Raw genomic sequence first — 20282 nt, 5'->3', positions numbered from 1 at the left:
AGTGGGGTCAAGCTACAAGAGATTGTACATTTGAATGCTTTGGGGTTTTAGGGATGCGCTCTACCCTGGCATTTTTATTTCCCCTAGGGAATATTCCCTTATAGAAAGCACCCACTCTTCTAAACTACTTAAGGCTGTCATTTAGCACATGCACGCTCACTCACAGGTACACACGGGGCACACATAAACACACCCACGCACCCCTTTTCAGTGACCCCAGCTTAAACAGCAGCAGGTTTACCTAGCAGCCTGTACGAATTCCATTTTGTATTTAAACAGAACGTTTAAGAAACACCCGAATCCTATTTGCAGAACAGTCTCCAGGTTTATTTAAACAGAACGTTTAAGAAACACCTGAATCCTATTTGCAGAACAGTCTCCAGGTTTATTTAAACAGAACGTTTAAGAAACACCTGAATCCTATTTGCAGAACAGTCTCCAGGTTTATTTAAACAGAACGTTTAAGAAACACCTGAATCCTATTTGCAGAACAGTCTCCAGGTTTATTTGAACAGATGACTTCCCTTCAGAGGCCATAAATGAAAGCAGGCCAGGACGCCACAATAAGGCAGAGAACCGCCGAGGTGTCAGATATCTGTGGGAAGAAGCAGCCGGACAAGAAGATGGGGTGGAGATGTGAGGAGACAACTAGACTGGCTCATCTCTCTTCAAATTATATATGTGGTTTCTGGTCTGACTCAGCTGCTTTGGAAGACTAGGCTATATTTGAAAAGTGCAAAATGACTCGTCTGTGATTGTAGGTGCTATGATGTAGGTGTTTACATCAGGTGCTGTGTTGTGGCTAGAAAATGGTGGTTGGGATAGCGGGCTATTTTTGTATATCTTTTCCACCATGTCAGCCATCATTGTGATGTGACTGTGAGCTGCTTCAGCTCTATCAGTCACTCTCACTTTTCAACCACTCCTCTCTTAACGGGCATGGCCTATTTCATCCACCTGCAGCTCCCTGAGGATGAAACAGACAGAGGAAAGAAAGAGAGGCTTTTCTTCAAAAGAAGCAGTGTGAGGGAGGCAGGATAAAGCCATCTCCTCACAGCAATGCAGCAGGTGAGGATGGTGGAGAGAGTGAGAGAGAAAGTGGGAGAAAGAGTAAGAGAGAAATAGAGAGGGGAGAGAGAGTCAGAGGAAGAAAGAGAGACAGTGTCTACGTGAGTACAGTCAGGGATACATTTCTCAATACCAGCCTGTCTCGCTCGCCACAATTCTCTCTCTCTCTCTACACTAGCCTAATGAGACAGTGTAACAATGGGGCAAGTGTTGGATTTCTGAGACGAGATTCCGGACATCGGAAGAGTGCGGAGGGGTTTGATTCCCACATGGGCCCTAATCAGACACATGACAAACATCACCAGTGTCATTGTGTGTGTGTCATTGTGTGTGTGTGTGTGTGTGTGTGTGTGTGTGTGTGTGTGTGTGTGTGTCTGAGCATGTGTATGTGTGTATGGTGTATCATTGCTTCCCTTGATGACATTTACAATACAGCATTTCGGAAACATTGAACTCAGATGAACAGATGACACCAAATACAATGGGTACCTCAAAGTCAAAGTCGACCACAGAGTTTGTGGAGCAGCTGCCCTTGCCAAGCTCCGATGGGTTCCGCAACAGAATGACAATCGGCCCCTTCATCTGTTCGCTGTCATAGATGGAGCAGGAGGGACCGGCCCATTTCACCAAAACAAAGCAGTTCACATAGTCCCCTACCGCATATTATGCTCACTCTTTCCATCCTATATCAGCAAAACACATGATCTAATTATGAATCCAAAAGCTTCTGAATGCAGCACTGTAATTGTTGCATGTGTCTCTTGTACGTGAGCCCATTTTGTTGGCCACGTGACCACTGGATGACGCAATTTAGAGTTCTCCTTCTTTGTGGTTTTAATTCGGTTCCACAAGGCCCTCAAAGATCTAATACTGCTGTGCGACAGGCTGATAACTGTATATGAGAACTGAGCATCCATAGAGCCCACATCACAGGGCTGCATAGGAACACCTATGTGACATCCTCTATGAGACCTGGGCACCGCATGCCTCCTGTTTTACGACACAATAAAGACCGGGCTGAGCACTGGGGATGTGTGGGGCTGCGGATGGGGCTAGCAGTGGATGCCATATACTGCACAGCAGCCCGGGAAACGCTGTCCTACTGGGAGGCATCTGCTGTGTGACCTGGCTGTTGTGACTTTCTTCCAAGTTCAGGAGGATTTCTGTGGTAATGTATGGAGGACAGTATAAGAGTTCAGGAGGATTTCTGTGGTAATGTATGGAGGACTGTATAAGAGTTCAGGAGGATTTCTGTGGTAATGTATGGAGGACTGTATAAGAGTTCAGGAGGATTTCTGTGGAGGAATGGAGGGCAAATGGAGGAATATATGGAGGTAAAACAGAGTAGACCTACAAACTTGCCACAACATGCTAAGATCTGAGCTCTGGTTGGCTAGTTTGCCTCTTCCTCCTGCCACCTCTCCCGTTCACCATTATTGCAGACCTGGAAGTGACTGAAATTAGCTCAAAATGAGGCACAAGAATTCTGTTACAATTAGGATTAAGGTTACGGCTAGGTTTAGGCTTAGTTAGGGTATGGGTAAAGTGGTTAAATTGCTTATTACTGCCCAAAAACACGGCTTGCCTCTAGAATTTAGGATAACTGTGATAATGTATGGAGGACAGTTTGAAGGCCTTCTCTGAGATCTGGACTGCAGTGTAGCACAGCCAACACTTAAACCTGCTCATTTCAGTGTCATATAGACAGAATGGAACATAACGACATGGCATGACATGAGACACACTCATGCACCCACAGTGAAACATTTTGTTCTGCTTACTGTATGGGCACATGGAAAATAACATACACAGAAATACACAGACAAAGCACTGTGGACAGAGATGCTCTGTACCAGGAGAGGATGTCAGGACTCCTGCCAGCCTTGATGGTCCCTCCTTACACGTTCGCCCGAAACAGAGGGAGGCCAGGGGAAGGAAAGAAGAGGACCATTTGGAAGAGAGAGGAACAGGCTAAATAGTTTTTGTATGTGGACTGGAGATGAGTAAGGATGTGTGATGTTTTGGTATAACATGTCTGTGTGTGAGAGCCTCAGAGGTATAGATAAGTGAATTGGTGTCCCTTGCATAACATGTGCATATGTTCACGTGATTTGATGTGCAGGTTTGATCATGTTTAATCAAACCCATCTCAGAGGGGTGGCCCTTCCTCTTCTGGCTGTACCGGGTAGATGTGTGTGTGTGTGCATGTGTGCCACCTTCACAGAACTGACATAAGGCATACCTACCTAGAGGTTATACCAACAACAAGACACACCGTATCGCTTATCCAGAAGCCCTATCAGACCGGCATTGACTGGGAAGCAATCTCATCTCTCCATACTGACACATCACAGGCAGTTTATCCCATCACCAAATAAACATGCCTGGCCTGGAGCACAACATCTCATTTCCTTGTGCAACCTAATCTACTGTGATATAGCCATGCTGGTGTTTCAAGGGTAAAGGAAACCCACTAATGGTTGTTGTGGACATCTGTCTACACTGCCACTCAGTGGTGGAAAGGGGGAATGACTGCTATGGGCACACTTCCTCTTTTGACACAGCTCCAAACCATATGCACTATTGCATGACTGAAAGTGCAAACATTGAAGTCTTAAATGGCATGTTTGGTTCATCTTCTTTTTTTTTTTTTAAACATAGGCAAGATATGAACCGCTCCTTCCTGTTAGAATAAAGTCACACAACAAAATACAAAATCTACTTTTTATAAATGTTCAAACATTACACATGGTTTAATCTCTCGTGGGCAGACCACATAACATAAAATGTTGCAGACAGAGACGTTGATGAAGCTGCCGACCTGTTTCCGCCACTGGTTCTAGTATCTTTTCTCTTTCGTCTATCCCAAGACCTTAACCAAGTAGCTGGCGCACAATTTAAGTTCTGAGTTACCAAGATTACATATGGGTTAAACACAACAGCGCAAAAAAATATCAATATTCTTCCTGATTCAAATATCTTTGATTGGATCTGGATTTATGGAGGACTTCTTAAAACAGATTCGCCCTCCTGCTTGCTTACTTCAAGTCCCCTCAGAGCAGACTAGGAGGCACAACCCTCGGCTTGTGGAAGCGGAGCGAGGAGGACATCCTGTATTTCTGTCGGATGTAGGGGTATCTACCATCATCCTGCGGATGCTCGTAGTGCATTTTGGGATAGACGTACCACATGACGACTCCTGAGGGGTTGATGGAGACGGTGAACTCTGTGGTGGCAGACAGTCCACTCAATGTTTTCCCAGTGAATACGTCATAAGCCTGAAAGATATAGAATAGTACAAATGAAGAGGTACAATACTGTCACTTACAAAAACACAGCTCAAACTTCCACTTCCCTCAACAGGAATAAACACAGTCATCATACGCTGGAAGAAATCGAGTCATCATGCGCTACAAAGTGGTTGGAGAGAACTAGGAATGGAACCAAGAAAGAGAAGCACACCTCGTAGCTGCCTGCTGTGTAGTTTAACTTGGCCAGGGAGGTGTGGTAGCGATAGGGCATGTCCTGGCGACGGCTGAGGAACACCAGAGCACTGGCTGACTGGGAGAGGGGCCGCCAGTACACTTCAATCTGACTCCTCTCCTGAAAAAAAGAGAGTGACATACAGACAAAGAAAAGGAGAGTAAACAGTGAATTTCGTGGTCTAGCAGTAATGCTCCCTGTCAGTCACATACTCCACTCCCAATTGGAGACCAGGGTTCAATCCCCTTCCTACTGTTCTCCTACTTGCCTGTCTCCCAACTGTCTGAATGAAGTGAATTTCATACTGCCGGAATCATAAACAAATGTGTAATTTTGTCATTGAGGGTCACCTGTAGCAAGCGTCTTCCCTGGACGCCCATCGGGTCCTGGTTGATGGCGATGGCGGCACCATTCTGCAGGATGGCCCTGGCCTCACTGCTTAGGGTTCGAAGGTTGTTAGACATAATGAGAGGTGCAGCCATGATCGCCCAAAGAGCCATCTGAGAGCGCGATTGGTCCACACTGAGGCCAAAGTTTCCTATGATCAGCTGGGAGAGAAAAATGATAAATATGTAAGGTTAATGACTTGTACAACAATACTGATGGTGGAACAAATACACATATTAAATAAATAAAACTACGTGAGCGAGAGTGACTCCTAGTCCCTTCCAAATGCAGGAACAAGGTGAATATTGACAAGAGAGGTGGACGGGGTAAGAGTGACACGTAGCAAGTAATGTATACAGGCTTCAATAAATGTAAGATACAGACCAAAGTAAATGTGAAATAGGGTGAAAACTCTACCAATTCAATTCTGAGGAGAGTACAGTATTAGACATGAACAGAGAGGAGAGCACAGAAAGAAGGACAGAGGGATTGGTGGAAGTAAGGGACAGACAATGGTCGGACATAGGAAAGACAGCAGACAGACCATGTCAGGATCGTTCCAGCGTCCAGGGGCGGCTTCAGGCTGCAGTATCTCCTGGTTGTCAAAGAACCAGTCTGTAATGTCTTGTACACTGTCCCACGAGTCCTGAATGTCATCATAGTTACGCCACAGGTTACAGATTTCCCCCAACAGAGTGTAATTCACCTGAAGAGAAAAAAGAGATATGGACTGTATGAGTGTTTGTGAGCAATACAAATTTATTTACATACACCTTGATTTAGTTTCCAAAAGGGTACAAATGTTATAAAGATAGATTTGATACTGTTGCCTGCCTGTCTTTGGAAGACATCCTGATTCTTCAGGGGGGAAAAAACAATCATCAAACACCTCTGATCAAGAATGATCTGAGTGATGGATCAAACGTGTAGGAGCAACAGTTTCTCATTTAACTACAGCAGTGCTGTCGCGGAATTACCTGTAACTATGCAAAAGTAGCTCATGCGAGAAAAAAACCCTAATGTAATCAGTGAAAATATGACAATGAATGAAGCATTATTCAAAGAGAAGGGTCATCCATTACCTTTTCCTCCAAGCCATAATTGTTATTGTAAAACTAAAAATCTTTGCAACACATAGCTATTTACTAACCCTTATTTTTGTTTTGATCTCCTTCTGTATTTTATTATTTTCATGACAGCACAGTAGGAAGCAAAGGCTAGGGAGACAGAGAGGAAGAGCACAGACAATCCGCCGAGTCAGGGCTCAAACCCGTCGCCAGGGGGCATGCGTGGTCCCTTATTTCTGTTATTGTGTCACCGGTAGCATAATGAAACTTACACTGGGAGGGAGTCCACCCCGATAGGCTGGCCAACTACAGGAGTAGCCAATTGGACGGCCTGTTGCATTCAAAGCCTTGGACATGAGAGGGTAACCTGTATGACAGAAGAACATAGTACGCGTCAATAGAAATCCACACTATCCCCCTCTGAGTCTATTTCCCTCTACCCTCTTGCACCCATCTTTTTAAATACTACCATGCCAGTCTACCCAAAGGACCACCAATGCTGATACACTCTATATAGTAACTCCCAACGTACAGTTACAGTTCCCCCTCAAGATTCACTCACCCTTCTGTTGCTCCTCTTCATTGGAGTAACAGCCATCCAACTTCAGGAAGTCCACACCCCAACTAGCAAACGTCTGGGCATCAGTATCAATCTTGTCCAGCGTGGTGCCAGGGTACCCTCCACAGGTGTGTGTGCCCAGGTCCCCATAGATGCCCAGCTTCAGGCCGCGGTCATGGAGGTACCTCGCCAGCTTGGCAATGCCCCCAGGGAACCTGGGGTCAGAGAGATGGCAGTGATGTCTTGGGTCCATACCTAATATTGTCCTTTTATAATGTTGTAGTAGATAAGACCTTCAACTCAAGTCAATATCCTTTATTAACCCATGCTAAGGTATTCATTACAAGCAGCACAGTTTTAGTACACCAGATTAACAGTCTTTAATTAAGGTTGAATGGGAAGAAGAGGAACTGCAAAAATGGAGAGGGTAAGGAAGAGGTAGAAGGCCAGGAAATAAGGAAGAAAGTCAAAGATGCAGAGAGTTAGGAGAAGGGTGAGAGAGAGGCTAACCTTTGTGGGTCGGGCTGCAGCCGTCCATCTTTATCCCGGAGCATGGAGGACCAACAGTCATCTATCATGACATGATCATATCCCATCTCTTTCCACCCATCCTCAGCCAGTCTGTCTGCCATGTCTCTGAAGAGATTCTCACTGTAGGGAGATATTCATTTATTCATATTCATGCCATTATATTATTTGATGTAAAATGTCCAGCATCCTATTAATATCAGAGTCACTATGAGAAGAAAATGAATCTACAAGTAACCCAGGCCTATATACACCTAAATAGTCTCGTCTACCAGCTTGGTCACTATCTGTCGAGTTATACTCTATTGGCCAGTTTATCGGACACAGATTAAGCCTAGTTATAGACAAAAAAATGATGTTCAAAAGAGATTCTCGATTGAAAGTGCTTATTAGTCCAAGACTAATCTTAATCTGTATACAGGGAAGCTACCTGATATGCGGTTGCAATTAGCCTGGGGATGAGGTTAATAGCTCTACAATAGGAGTGACTGCAGAGTCAGTCTGTAAAACTGCACATAAATATGTCTACCATTATGTACCTGATGCAGTTCTTGGGATCATTCTCACAGTCGATATTACAGCGAAAACGCTCCCAGGACATCCATCCCATGGGTGGGGTCCTCATCAAACCATTGTCCAAAGCAGAGGTAACGGAGGTTAATGCCAGGAGGGAAATCACTGGCAATAGCTTCATCTCTGAGGAGAAATAGTGATATGCAAAGCAACTATAAGGTTTATCCTAGATGTTTATATTTAGGTCGCAGAACAAACTCTGCAAAACAAACAACAAATTGTATTGCCCAGCAAAGATAAACTGAAAGCACCACCCAGATTTGATGCACAGATCATATTTGTGGTGTCTACAATACTGATCTTGGTGTCTATAATACTGATCTTGGTTAACTGGGAAAGTGAAAAAACTGTTTAGCCAGAAAGCACTTTGCCCTGAGTCTGCACATGGGTTGTTTATTACATACCATAATAACAGATTATGAAGCCTGCAAGATTCTGGTCAATCAAGAACCAGATCACCAACAATAGAAGCAGTAAAAGGAAATAAGTCCTTTTTCAATAATGTTGTATTACAAATGATATTACAAAACTAAATTGGGGTACTATACCTGCTCAACGTTTCACTTTTGCAGTCAGTAAACCCACTTTATTGGTGCAAATTCCTCACTGTCGCTACTTTCTATTTTCTCTTGCTGGTCTCTATTTCCTGTACAAAGAGCCTTGGTCATGTGACTTCTCTGTCACATGGTAAGGTGGAGGGATTGCTGGCTACTAGTTTAGCAGCACACAGCAATTGAACTAAGAATGCTGCTTCACACATTTTGTGCAGGATCATGACTGAAACATGAGTGATTCTAATCACACCATATAATTCAATGGGCTTTATTGGCATGGGAAACACATTTTTACATTTCCAAAGCAAGTGAAATACAGTAGATAAAGCAAAAGTTAAATAAATAAAATATTAACAGTAAACATTACACTCACAAAAGTATCAGAAGAACAGAGACATTTCAAATGTCATAGTATGGCTATGCACAGTTATAACGATGTGCAAATAGTTACAGTACAAAAGGGAAAATAAATAAACATACTGTAAACATGAGTTGTATTTACAATGGTGTTATTTCTTCACTGGTTGCCCTTTTCTTGTGGCAACAGGTCACAAATATTGCTGCTGTGATGGCAAACAGTGGTATTTCACCCAATACATTTGGGAGTTTATCAAAATTGGATTTGTTTTAAAATTCTTTGTGAGTCTTTGTAATGAGGGAAATATGAGTCTCTGATATGGCAGCTTAGTTTCCACCTCATTTTGTGTGCACATAGCCTGTCTTCTCTTGAGAGCCTTGTCTGCCTATGGCGGCCTCTCTCAATAGCAAGGCTATGCTCACTGAGCGTGTACATCGTCAAAGCTTTCCTTCATTTTGGGTCAGTCACAGTGGTCAGGTATTCCGCCACTGTGTACTCTCTATTTAGGGCCAAATAGCATTTCAGTTTGCGCTGTCTTTTTGTAAATTCCTTCCAATTTGTCAAGTATGTATATTTTTGTTTTCTCATAATTTGGTTGGGTCTAAATGTGTTTCTGTTGCTGTCCTGGTGCTCTGTGGGGTCTGTTTGTGTTTGTGAACAGAGCTCCAGGACCAGCTTTCTTAGGGGATTCTTCTCTATGTTAATCTCTCTGTAGGTCATGGCTTTGTTATTAAAGGTTTGGGAATCACTTCATTTTAGGTGGTTGTAGAATTTAACAGCTCTTTTCTGGATTTGGATCATTAGCGGGTATTGACATAATTCTGCTCTGTGTGCATTATTTGGTGTTTTACGTTGTACAGGGAGGATGTTTTTTGCAGATTTCTGCATGCAGTCTCAATTTGGTGTTTGTGAATTCTTGGTTGGTGAGTGGACCCTTGACTTCACAACCATAAAGGGCAATGGGTTCTATAACTGATTCAAGATCATTTATGGGGTTCTCTCTAATGTTAAACAAAGTGGCGGGTCATTTTTGACCCTTATGAGTAGATTACTACTGAAATAGATAGGCCTAAATGAGCTGTCAACTGAGCCAGAAATTCCCCCCAAAAATGCCTCTAAAAAGAGCATTGGAATTATATTTAGCATAAACGTAATGTATATAAATAATTAGCCTAAATGTAATAGTGCAGCCTAGGTTGTGTATTGGCTACAGCCTCATGTCCACACCGATGCTGACATGAGGGAGGCAACAGAAAATATAGCCAAACAGACTTTTAATTACATAAATATCGGCTAAACGCCAGTTATGTTTGACAGCTATAATATAGGATAATTAACAATAAATCACTATGAATGACCTATAGGTCCTAGAGTAGACCCAATATGGCATATAAAACAAAATACCATTGGGATGGTGATGAAAAAGGTTAGTCTTGAGCCCTGCTAACATTGGCCATAAAGTTTCAGTCAAAGGAACGCGAGAGAGCGGTGAGGACAGACAGGAACCGATTAACTCCATTACTGACTATCCATTTATAATACTAGCGATTGATTCATTAATAGTAGAATTAAACTCCCTTGATGTACTGGATTCATGATGCATCTCCTCTCTTTCCTTTCCATCTTGCTCCAGAGGGATGGATGACTGGGACATCAGGCAGCAGCCACACGTTCATTTCCTTTTTTGTTTTATTAAAGCCAAAAATAAAACTGTTGGGGCTTTTCGATGTTGTACTCCAGTTGATAATACAATTCTCTTCATCAGTTTACTAAGAACAGGCAGCAAACTGATTGGGCAGCTTTTAGACAGTGGAATTAGTTTAGCTTCCTTCCACAACTGTGGACAAACACACTCCTTTTGGCTTTGGTTAAAGATACAGCAAATAGGGAGAGGGGGGCAATACAGTCTGCTACCATTCTCAATAGTTTCCCCATCAAGGTTGTCTATTCCTGGTGGCTGAATGTTATTAATGATAACAATAGCCTACCACCTCTCCCACATGGACTTGACCAAAATCAAAACAGCAATCCTTCCCTTTCATTATGAGGGTTCACTTTTCAATGTTGTCATTTCACTTGAGTTTTTCTACTTTACTCTTGAAAGTCATTGAAATAATTGGCAATATCAGAAGGTTTTGTTATAAATGAACCATCAACTTCAATGAACATTGGAGCTTAAATAGGGTTTTCTGCCCTTGATATCATTTAAGGTACAAAGTATTTTTCCATTTGTTTATGTCATTTATCTTGGCTTACAAATACTGCAAGTGCTGCATCTGGGTTCCCTTCCTCATACACATTAGACCAACATTAATGATTTACATCTTCAACAAAAGAGTCCTGAGAAAACATTTTGTATGATCTCTTATAAATTACTTTAGGCCAACCCTTTGGCTTTTCTTGTTATTGCCACAACGTTATGGTCACTACAGCCAATGGGAACTGATCCAAATACTGACTTAACACTTGACAGCCTATAGCAGCACCCCAAAACAAAAGGCTTTAGATGAGGTAGGTGAACTTGCAAACACAACACTTCAACAGAAGGTCCTCTAAGCTTTACAGGAATATGTATCTTAACATATACAGCAAGACCTCCCCCATAAGAATTATTGTCTTTCCTGTAGATCACATATGTCAGAGTCAAGGCCCGCGGGCCACATCCGGCCCGCAAGAAGGTTTTTTACGGCCCCTGGGATGATCTTGATTTATTATTAGAACCGGCCCGCAGCAAGCCGGCAGCCCGCAGATCTTTTACACGCACCAATACTACATTTCCCACAATGCAAAGGTGACGCACCGAGCAGTAGGCTGCTTCATTTCAATATTTATTGGCACAGCAGTCGTCAGCATCACAGTAAAATTAACTTTCAGATACCCATCAAAAATGGCAAAACGGAAGGTGGATACTGAGAACCGGGGGTTTCAAACAAGGTGGGAGTCGGAGTATATGTTCACGAAGGTAGCTGGAAAACCTGTGTGTCTTCTGTGTGGAGAAAGTGTGGCGGTACTGAAAGAGTATAATCTGAGACGACATTATGAAACGAAACACGCGGACAAAAACAAGAATATGGACATGGAACAAAGGCTACAAAAGGCAGAGGAATTAAAACGAGGCCTCCTTTGATTAATAGATTTTTGCACTTTATTTTTTTGTATTTCAATCCAATTATATTTTAAAAATATTTCAGTTGAGTGGATGATAGAAAATTGCTATTATTGTTTTTTCTTTGAAGTAAATTTAGCCCACTTTTGCTAAAATAGAAAATATAGTCTACTGATGGTGCCTTGAATACCGGTTTCTTTCATTTAATGTTCATGTTATGGGGATATTTATATAAAGGAAATTTGTCTTTTGTGTCTGTTGAAAATTAAAGATTACTGACAGAGCCATAAGAAAATATTGCTTTATTTATCTGATCATATTGTAATATATTTGTTAGGTTTTCAGTAGGTTCAATTAGGTTCACTAGACTATATGCGTCATTTAAAAAATTTTCAATGAACATTCGAACAGTCCGGCCCTCGTCTTGTAGCTGATTTTTTTATTTGGCCCTCCGTCCATTTGACTTTGACACCCCTGCTGTAGATGTTATGTCCTTGTATTGCTTCTGCTATATAAAAGGAATTATCTAAGTAAGTTTCAGAGATGGCCATTATGTGAATGCTGTCCGATGTTAATAAGTTATTGATTTCATTAACCTTATTTCTAAAGCTACATATATTAATATGGGCTATTCTTAGCCCATAGGTAGCTCGCAAAAAAAACAACATTGTTTAGCTTATAGAGTCAGTCAATCAGGGACAATCAGGGACCAACTTCAGTTGGTGTGTGTGATGTGCTGAAGCTACTGACCCAGACGTTTGGCTCTCACTCCTCCCAGGTGTTTGAGAGGGAAGGTGGACAATGAGCTTGTGGTAGCAGATGTAAGCAATGTCCTCATGATCTCTGGCAACTTTCATAGCTGGGATAAGTTCTTTCTGCACATCTGCATTGAGGAAGATGGTTCCTCTCTTGTCCTTGAACCTGACAACTGGGTCTGTTACCTGGGCTGGTTACATGTTTTCCAGACCTGTGGAGAGTCTGGTAACAGTGTTATTCCTCCTGGATTGTCCCTCTAGACAAGTCTGTAATAATGATTCACAGACGGTGCTGATGTCATCTTGCTGCAAGTCTCTTTCAGGACATGCACCTCGTCCTGGGAGAACTCTGAACTGTTCTTAGGTCTTGGACCTATCTGGTCAGATCATCCATTATTTTGTTAGTTGAGCCCAGCAGTATTTGGACAAAGATAAGTACGATCCCAGGTCAACAAACAGACAATGTTTAATAAGAGTTTAGATTCGCTTTACTTGAGGCCTCAGGGGTTTACAAAAATTTAGCACACAAACGGCCCACACAAACACTCAGTCCTATAATTAAATCCTGGCTGCTGCTAAGGTAGAACAAAAATGGGCACCGCCACCGTGCATTGTCCTTCCATTGGGTGTCCACCTGTATATATATTTTTTTAGGGGGTAGATTGCCCGTCACATTACTCCGTCATTGGTACATGCTGCCTCGCCACTGGCACAAAGACCAGAGCAGGGGTGAGGGGACAGCATTCTCTCTGTAGCACTTAATCTTCATTCACTCAGTTCAGGAAAAACCATCTGGGCTTTGTGCATCGTAAACACTCTTCATTCGGCTCTGTCCTCCATCACCCCTCTAGGTGACAGCATGGCTCTGTTGCGGTCGTCTAGCGGTGGCATGGCAGCAGCAGCCTCGGTAATAATGGTTGTTCTCAACATCAGAAGAAGGGCTGAATTGAGCTGGGAGCACCTTTTTGTACAGGGAACATGGCTCGTTGAGGGCATTAGGCTCAGGTGTGTAAATTAGGGGTGTGCCGATCCCCATGGAGACCAGCCAAATGGGAGGACACTATAATTAGGAGACACACAAAAGAAAGGCACAGAACACCAAGGAAAGCACAGGCTAAAATAATGCATGCCAATAAAGATAGTAGATGTAGAATAAAGATCCCTGCAAACTCAAAATAAATAAACACAAAATGGTCCGGTCTCCAGTTAGGGGGAAACAAGGGCGAGCAACACGTGACAGCTATTTTCCTGTTGCTGTAACAATTGTTTGTAGACATATTTTTGTTGATTTAAAAGATTACTCACCTGTGATAGCGAAGCACTGTCCCCTCCATTACTCCAACCTTCTTTAACTTTGGGCGGCATGATGGTAGTAACGTAGACTAACACTGGTACTCCACGCAATTCCAGCCAGCACAGCTCGCAGGGCCGATGGAAACAGCAACAAACAGCAGGGATTCAAACAGCCACAAGTCTGGGACTATCCACGGTAGCGGGCTGTGTTCAAACTGTCAAGGAAACATGGCTAGCTTGATAGCTAGCTGCTTCGCCAAGCATCAGCTCTTCAGACTTTATGGTTTGGCAGTGTCCTGGGAAAGAGGATCGTTTTTTCAAGGAAAACCCTTTTCAGAAACATTCAAAACAGCAACCTGAGCTCTCAATAGTTCCGCGTTCAGCATGAGTTGCACTCTGATGAAGTCCACACTGTCTCCTCACTGTCTAGCCAACTGGAATCAATTGAGAACATCACTTTATTCTTGCTGTAGGCCTGTTTTTTTTACAGGTTGTTAGTAGCTGTCTGTATCTTCTTACAGACTGCCACAGATGGGTAAGGCTTAATTTGCTTTTCTTACTAATTTTCATTCAGTTATGAAACAACTGGGCTTTAGCCACATATTGCTGATACTTATGTTGCTTCCATCAATACAGAGGTAATATCACATCGGGCTGAGCACAGGCCTAGGTACTTATGCTCTGATCATGGCAGCAGCGAAAGCCATTGAAGACTGTGGAAGTGATGATTGCATGGCAATTTTCTGGACTGGTTACACTGTTGGGCTTCCTAGTACTTAGATGGTCTATTTATCCATCTCATGTGGCATTATCTTTGGAGCTGGAGCTATGTTACTGGTCACGAGAACAAGAGTCGGATCAGCTGTAGAGATGGGTTTAAATTGCAATGTGGATCCAGAATAGGGGGAGCAGTACTAGAATCTACTTTGATGACAGTGGGACCAAAAGGGCTTTGTGTCATGGGACTGATTCTCAGCTTCTCCTTACTTCCCTTGAGACGGCAAATAAAGAGGCCAACGACAACTACTCAGATTGGACTGTTGCTGTTATTCATGGCTGTGACATTCATGACTATGCATATAGGAGTTTGGCTGGTAGTGGCACTGCTGGGGGTATCCTGCCTTCCATTCCTTTAGCAGGCATTTTTCTGTTACCTACAGCTGGTCATCTGACCTTTTGGCAGAGATTATATTGGGGAAACCAAGTACAGTTGCAGGGAATTGAGCCCTGTGTGGACAGTTGACGGTTTGGCAGGATTCCTGTTCGGACTGAGTGCTAAGGAAGGCAGTCACCCTCAGTTTTAAACATCCATGACACATGGGTTCATACTGCAGTGATGCTAGTTGGGGCAGTTGGCTCTGTTCTGGGGGCAGTTTCAGTTACCTCCATGGAGGCAGACAGCTGGCTGGGTGAGTATATCTCTTATGATGGTTGTGGTGCTCAACAACATACAGGTGGATATGTCACTGGTCGGCCATGAAGGAGACTCATCCCTTGGGAGCGATAGGTTTGCTGATGGGCATGGCTGGGTTTATCGGGGGTGTCTCTAGAAGCAGTTGTTACGGTCGTAGGGAAACAACATTCATAGATGGGACTTGGGCTGGCAGTTTTTGGGTCAATGATTGGCACCATTTTGGGATACCTTACAGTAGATACAGCTCTGGTGCGAACGCTAGCCTTGCCAATACTAGAGTTTGCTTGGATGAGGAGAACATAGTCAGATGCCTTGGCTTTAGGGGCATTTGGGGCTATGGTGCTGGGAGCAGCTGAACTACTAACAACTGAACTGGGGTCAGCTGGGTGGACTGGAAATATACTGTTTACAACCATCCATATTGGATGTCACTGGATGTCACTCTGATCATGGTCCCTGAAAAACTATTTCTGACTCTAATTGGTCAAAATGTACTTATACAATGACAAATATTTTGTCATTTGAGCTGCCTTCTTTTATTCAAACCCATTTAGACAACTGCAAGGGCACTTGAACTCTATTACACTTACGAAAGAAAGCCATTGATGAATAAAGATTAATACATTACTATGATATCTTTATCTTATTTTACCTTCACACACCAGTAGAGTGTGGATGAATGACAGGACAGGGACAGGGAGGAGTCATGGCAGATGCCAGATAAAGGAAGAACATCGATGCTCATGTGAGTGTTGATAGTCATATGATGTAGTAGAGATCCTGGAGATTAGTATGAACAGAATGAAGGGAGAATTCGTGGAACAGTTAGTGGGTATATCCTGTTCTAGTCAGCCTCTCAAATAGGGAGCAGAGGAGTACTTCACCTGTATCACACACAGACAGAGCTAGAGTCTCACCTGAGGCAAAGGGCTGGAGGAGAGGCTGCACTGTAATTGCTGGAAGAAGAGGGAACTCATCTACTGTACGCCGAGCTTCCTGTATCATCATGGTTCCATCAACGCTGAGTATGTCGCCTGCATTTTACTGAACCTTTAATTTCATATAATGGGGGTGGTGGTGAATGATTTCTCTATGCTGTATAAGGTAGTGTGCAACAACCTTTTCACATGAGGCAAATAGTTTGATAGGTGGTTTTGAGTTGACATGTTTGCCATTAAGTACTGCACCTCGCAAGATGTAAATGATTCTATTTATCAATGAGATGGAAACTCTTGTTTTGTCTTGACATACATGTGCAGACAGCACACTGTGAATAATGTTGACCATGCACTTATTTTGTGACATCTTATAGCAAACAAGTATTGGAGAACAACTTTGCTGCTTCAGAGAGAAGTCATTGGGACATATACAGTATATTCAGTAAAGTGCTTGAACATTAGCTAAATCCTAGTATTGTAAGTGTTGGAACCATGTGAGCAATGTGAACAACGTATTCAGTACAAATCATGGCACCATGCATGGCTGCTCTGCTGGTTAAACCCGATCAGCAAGTCTGTTGACAGTCACTTGCTACAGGCACTTCACGGTTGAAGTGACACATGGTGGTTTCATTCAGTTGCATGGTACCATACAAATACATAGGCCTACAGTATAAATACTGTCAATACTGTAAGTACAATAGAAGAATATGATTCATGTACTCAAATTGCCAACCACTTAACAATTAAACATCAGGGATGATTGGATCTCTTTACTTACTTTTTCATCAATATTTACTTATTACACATCTTCAGGCAATATATAGAAACTATATCACAAAACTGTTATACCACATCCAGTGTTTTTGTCAGTGACCCCCCCCTTTTCCTGCTTTGTTTCAGAGGCCAGGAGCCCCATGTTGGAAGCAGTTCTGGGCTTTGTCCTGGGAGTGGTGGGAGGCTGTGTGCTGGGGGCCACTGAGGAGCCAGTGAATGAGGCTATGTCAGTGATGACCTCAGGGGCCCTGCTTAAGCATGTGTCTGACAGCGTCCAGACTGTGGGGCCCTTGGGGCTGGGTACCCTCCTGGGAGCAACGGCACTAACCACAGTCATGACTTCAATGGTGGCTGGGGTCATATCCGCAGCGGCTATGGCTTCTGTATTGCTGGGTACCAGGAGCAGTGGTGGTGGAGCATCCCAGGCAGAATCTGTGGTTGTGTGGATCGCAGTTGGACTGGCTGGCGCTTTCGGGACCACAGCCAGTGGAGCAACACTTGGAGTCGTCATTGAGGCAGTCGTGGTGGGCTCAGGGATGGTGGGACTTCTCTGGGCACTGAGCATATTCACCCTGCTCAAACCTGCTTTGCACTTCCTTCTCAAGTTCATATGGAGACAAGGAGAGTCCTGTGTCCGCCTGGGACAGAGCTCTCTGGAGGCCAGGGAGAGAGAGCTGAGAGAGATGGAGGCGAGGGAGGTGAAGAAGAGAGACAGAGTGACAGTGGAGATTGAGCAGAGGATTGTCACATTGGACAAGGAAGGACAGAGGACAGAGGGCCTGGAGCATAGAGCAAACTGGGAGGCACAGCGCAGAGAGAGAAATGAGATGGAGAGAAAGAGGAGAGAATGGATGGAGGAGGTAAATGAGCAAAAGACCATTCAAGAGCAGATCAACAAAGTGGTGGTGAAATACATGGATTTCCTGGCGTTTTCAGGGATACCCATGACTATGACCGCCATGGTCACAGCAGGATTTGGGGTGTTTGGATTCGGGGACTACCGGTTTGTGTTTGTGGTCCTTTTAGCTTTGGTCCTGTTCATGTCCTTCATGTTCATGAAATCATCAAATTTTTACTTCTGGATGTTCGCAGGGTGTATGGGAATGTTTGCCACGTTTGCCATAGCAGTGCTCACTGTGCACGCACGTCAGGAAGTGGTGTCGGAATCTATCAAAATGCGCAGGGTTGGTCAGGATATATCAAGAGCGAACATTAGCACCCAGATGAACCACAGATCTTCTCTAGAGGCCTTGGGCGCAGGATTTTTTGTGTCAAAGCTATGTCAGCTAGGCTTAGGGGCCACCATAGGAGGCCCTTTGGGCAGGGGGGAAGATAAGGGGAAGGTTATAGTAGGATCAGCTGGGTTGGCAGTGGTCATTCTGATAGTAGTGAGTGTCTCTTCCCCTGTAGTGCTGGGAGCGGGAGGGACCTCAGGGGCACTGTTAGGGGTGGTAGGGGCAGCAGGGGTGTCTGTTGGGGCCACAGCATCAGTGGCAGTGGGGTGGTCCACATGGGCAGGTACGATAGGGACTACAGCAGGGATGGTTTTAGGAGCGTTGGGGATGGGTAAGTGGCACTTTGTCAACATTGGATTGCAGATGCCGGTGGCTTATATCTTTTCTATGGCCGATCTTTTTTGATAGAGCATCCAACAGGAGAATGAGATATGATTTTGTGGCTTTGTGGTATGTGTTGCAATCATGAGCAATGCAGTATAACCTGTCTCATGCCAGCACTCCCACTTGTCTTGATAAGCTAATCAAACAACCAATCAAAAAGTCATGCTCAGGCATTTTTCTTTATTTTTATGAAATGCTTATTGTCAAGCAAAACTTATACCATTTCATTTCATCATAGATTGTAATGATTCATTCATGTGTTAACGTTTTAATTGACTGTAAGTGAAAATAGAGAAATGCCTCTTAATAAATGTCATTTTCAGATGAAAAAGTAATTACACTTCTCAAATAGCCTACTGAAGTGAAACATTGTTAGTTGTAGTCTAAGTAATCAAATGCACTTACATCTACAGTAACAGAACCATTCTATTGAAAAGCAGAAGGGAAAACACCAGCTGTATGTCTATACTTCACGAAAGTAGAGATAAAGATGCAACTCCTCCATCACACACTGGTTCCTCAGAAGGGTTCCAGTGATGGGTTCCCTCTGGCTCAATGCTGGACCTGGCAGAGACGTACTTCTCTCCAGACTCCCAGGTAGAGTGGGGTAAAGTAAGAGTGCTGCAAGTCCTATCAGAAATAAGTATAGACTGGCTGTCCTGTTGGTCTCCGGAGACACCCTTTCCCATCCATTGTCCAACTCACAGTGACCTGATCAGAGTAGAAGTTGTTGATCAGACACAGCAGCGTGGTCTGACCACGAGTTCTGGTCAGGTCCTTACCAGTTGGGACACTGACCCGAGCGGCGGCTGTGGCATGACCTGTGGAAAATATATTAATGAATAAATGGAAATGCAAAGCATCAGCATCTGGTAATATACTACATTATGGTAATTAAACAAATATTTAAAACAATTATCTTGGAATTAAAAAGGTTAGATATTATACAACCTGAAAATCAAACTAGCAAGTGTTTAATCCTTAAGAGTCGATTAATGTACATAATAAAAAATCCCCATCAAAAATCTGTTTAATCTAGAGATATGTTTTTGCTTGGGCTGCATCTCAATCCATCGCATCCGTCTATGTTGGCCTTCCTCATCTGCAGTGGAAAGTGGCAGAGCTACAGTACAGCGCTGTTTGTCAGACCAGGAGACCTCCCGAAGATCAGTCTTCTCATGGAAACATTTGTAGCATCCGAACGCTTTAACCACTCCCACGAACACGATGGTGTTCTCCATTTTGCTCTGTCGACCCCCACTAGTGTCACAGAATTCGTCTGAAGGTAACCCGGGACCGGATAAAAGAAAGAGTTAAATATGTGTCCAAATACAGTATATACACCTGTATAGATATTTCCTGAGCTTTCTTATATCTCCTAGATATAGGACAGACATTTCAAAACCTTATTCCTTATGATTTATTTTTTGTTTTGCCATCTAGTTATTCTATGCATTTCTATTCTATAGTAGTAAAGGACACATTCTATATTTGATCAGACATTTAAAATGTTGATACCTACAGGGGTCCTAAAATTCAATATCAAATAGCTAAATGATCCATGGTATGACCATCTAAAACCAATTCCATATTTTACCTTAGTAGAACCCCCCCACCCCCTCCCCCCTTAGTATTTTCATAGCCTCCAGCATAAACAGATTGAAATATGTATAAATGCAGGTAGACAATATGAATATATCTATTCTTGATTTACATAATAACATATATTTTGTACATTTGTAAAATACATTATAATTAACAAAAATATTGGTACAACTTTATAATAACTATCATGAATAAATG

General features: G+C 43.1%; 2 protein-coding genes across 2 annotated transcripts; one reads left to right on the top strand and one right to left on the bottom strand.

The window, feature by feature from the left end:
- Nucleotides 1-3780: 3780 nt before the first annotated feature.
- Nucleotides 3781-8310, bottom strand: LOC115141424 (alpha-N-acetylgalactosaminidase-like). The gene is made up of 9 exons (XM_029680262.2): nucleotides 8214-8310; nucleotides 7632-7788; nucleotides 7075-7215; nucleotides 6568-6779; nucleotides 6278-6372; nucleotides 5483-5644; nucleotides 4902-5099; nucleotides 4531-4671; nucleotides 3781-4346 (listed from the first exon to the last, which is right to left on the bottom strand). Exons 2-9 carry the CDS (start codon nucleotides 7784-7786, stop codon nucleotides 4122-4124), a joined length of 1329 nt encoding a protein of 442 aa, XP_029536122.1. The 5' UTR covers nucleotides 7787-7788; nucleotides 8214-8310; the 3' UTR covers nucleotides 3781-4121.
- A 7552-nt stretch (nucleotides 8311-15862) lies between these two features.
- Nucleotides 15863-18814, top strand: LOC115141423 (uncharacterized). Its single transcript, XM_029680261.2, has 2 exons — nucleotides 15863-16170; nucleotides 16987-18814. Exons 1-2 carry the CDS (start codon nucleotides 16152-16154, stop codon nucleotides 18498-18500), a joined length of 1533 nt encoding a protein of 510 aa, XP_029536121.1. The 5' UTR covers nucleotides 15863-16151; the 3' UTR covers nucleotides 18501-18814.
- Nucleotides 18815-20282: the final 1468 nt, after the last annotated feature.

Source organism: Oncorhynchus nerka, linkage group LG14 (genome assembly GCF_034236695.1).
Source record: "Oncorhynchus nerka isolate Pitt River linkage group LG14, Oner_Uvic_2.0, whole genome shotgun sequence".
NCBI lineage: Eukaryota > Metazoa > Chordata > Actinopteri > Salmoniformes > Salmonidae > Oncorhynchus > Oncorhynchus nerka.
Note: the sequence above shows the minus strand (reverse complement) of the source record. Positions and strands in the feature narration are given on the sequence as shown.

Coding starts and splice junctions, on each gene's coding strand:
- LOC115141424 (XM_029680262.2), bottom strand. CDS start 7,786: ATGAAGCTATTGCCAGTGATTTCCCTCCTGGCATTAACCTCCGTTACC. Junction 6,780..7,074: donor CTGCAGCCCGACCCACAAAG/GTTAGCCTCTCT, acceptor CTCTGACCCCAG/GTTCCCTGGGGGCATTGCCA. Junction 4,347..4,530: donor ACACAGCAGGCAGCTACGAG/GTGTGCTTCTCT, acceptor TATATCTTTCAG/GCTTATGACGTATTCACTGG.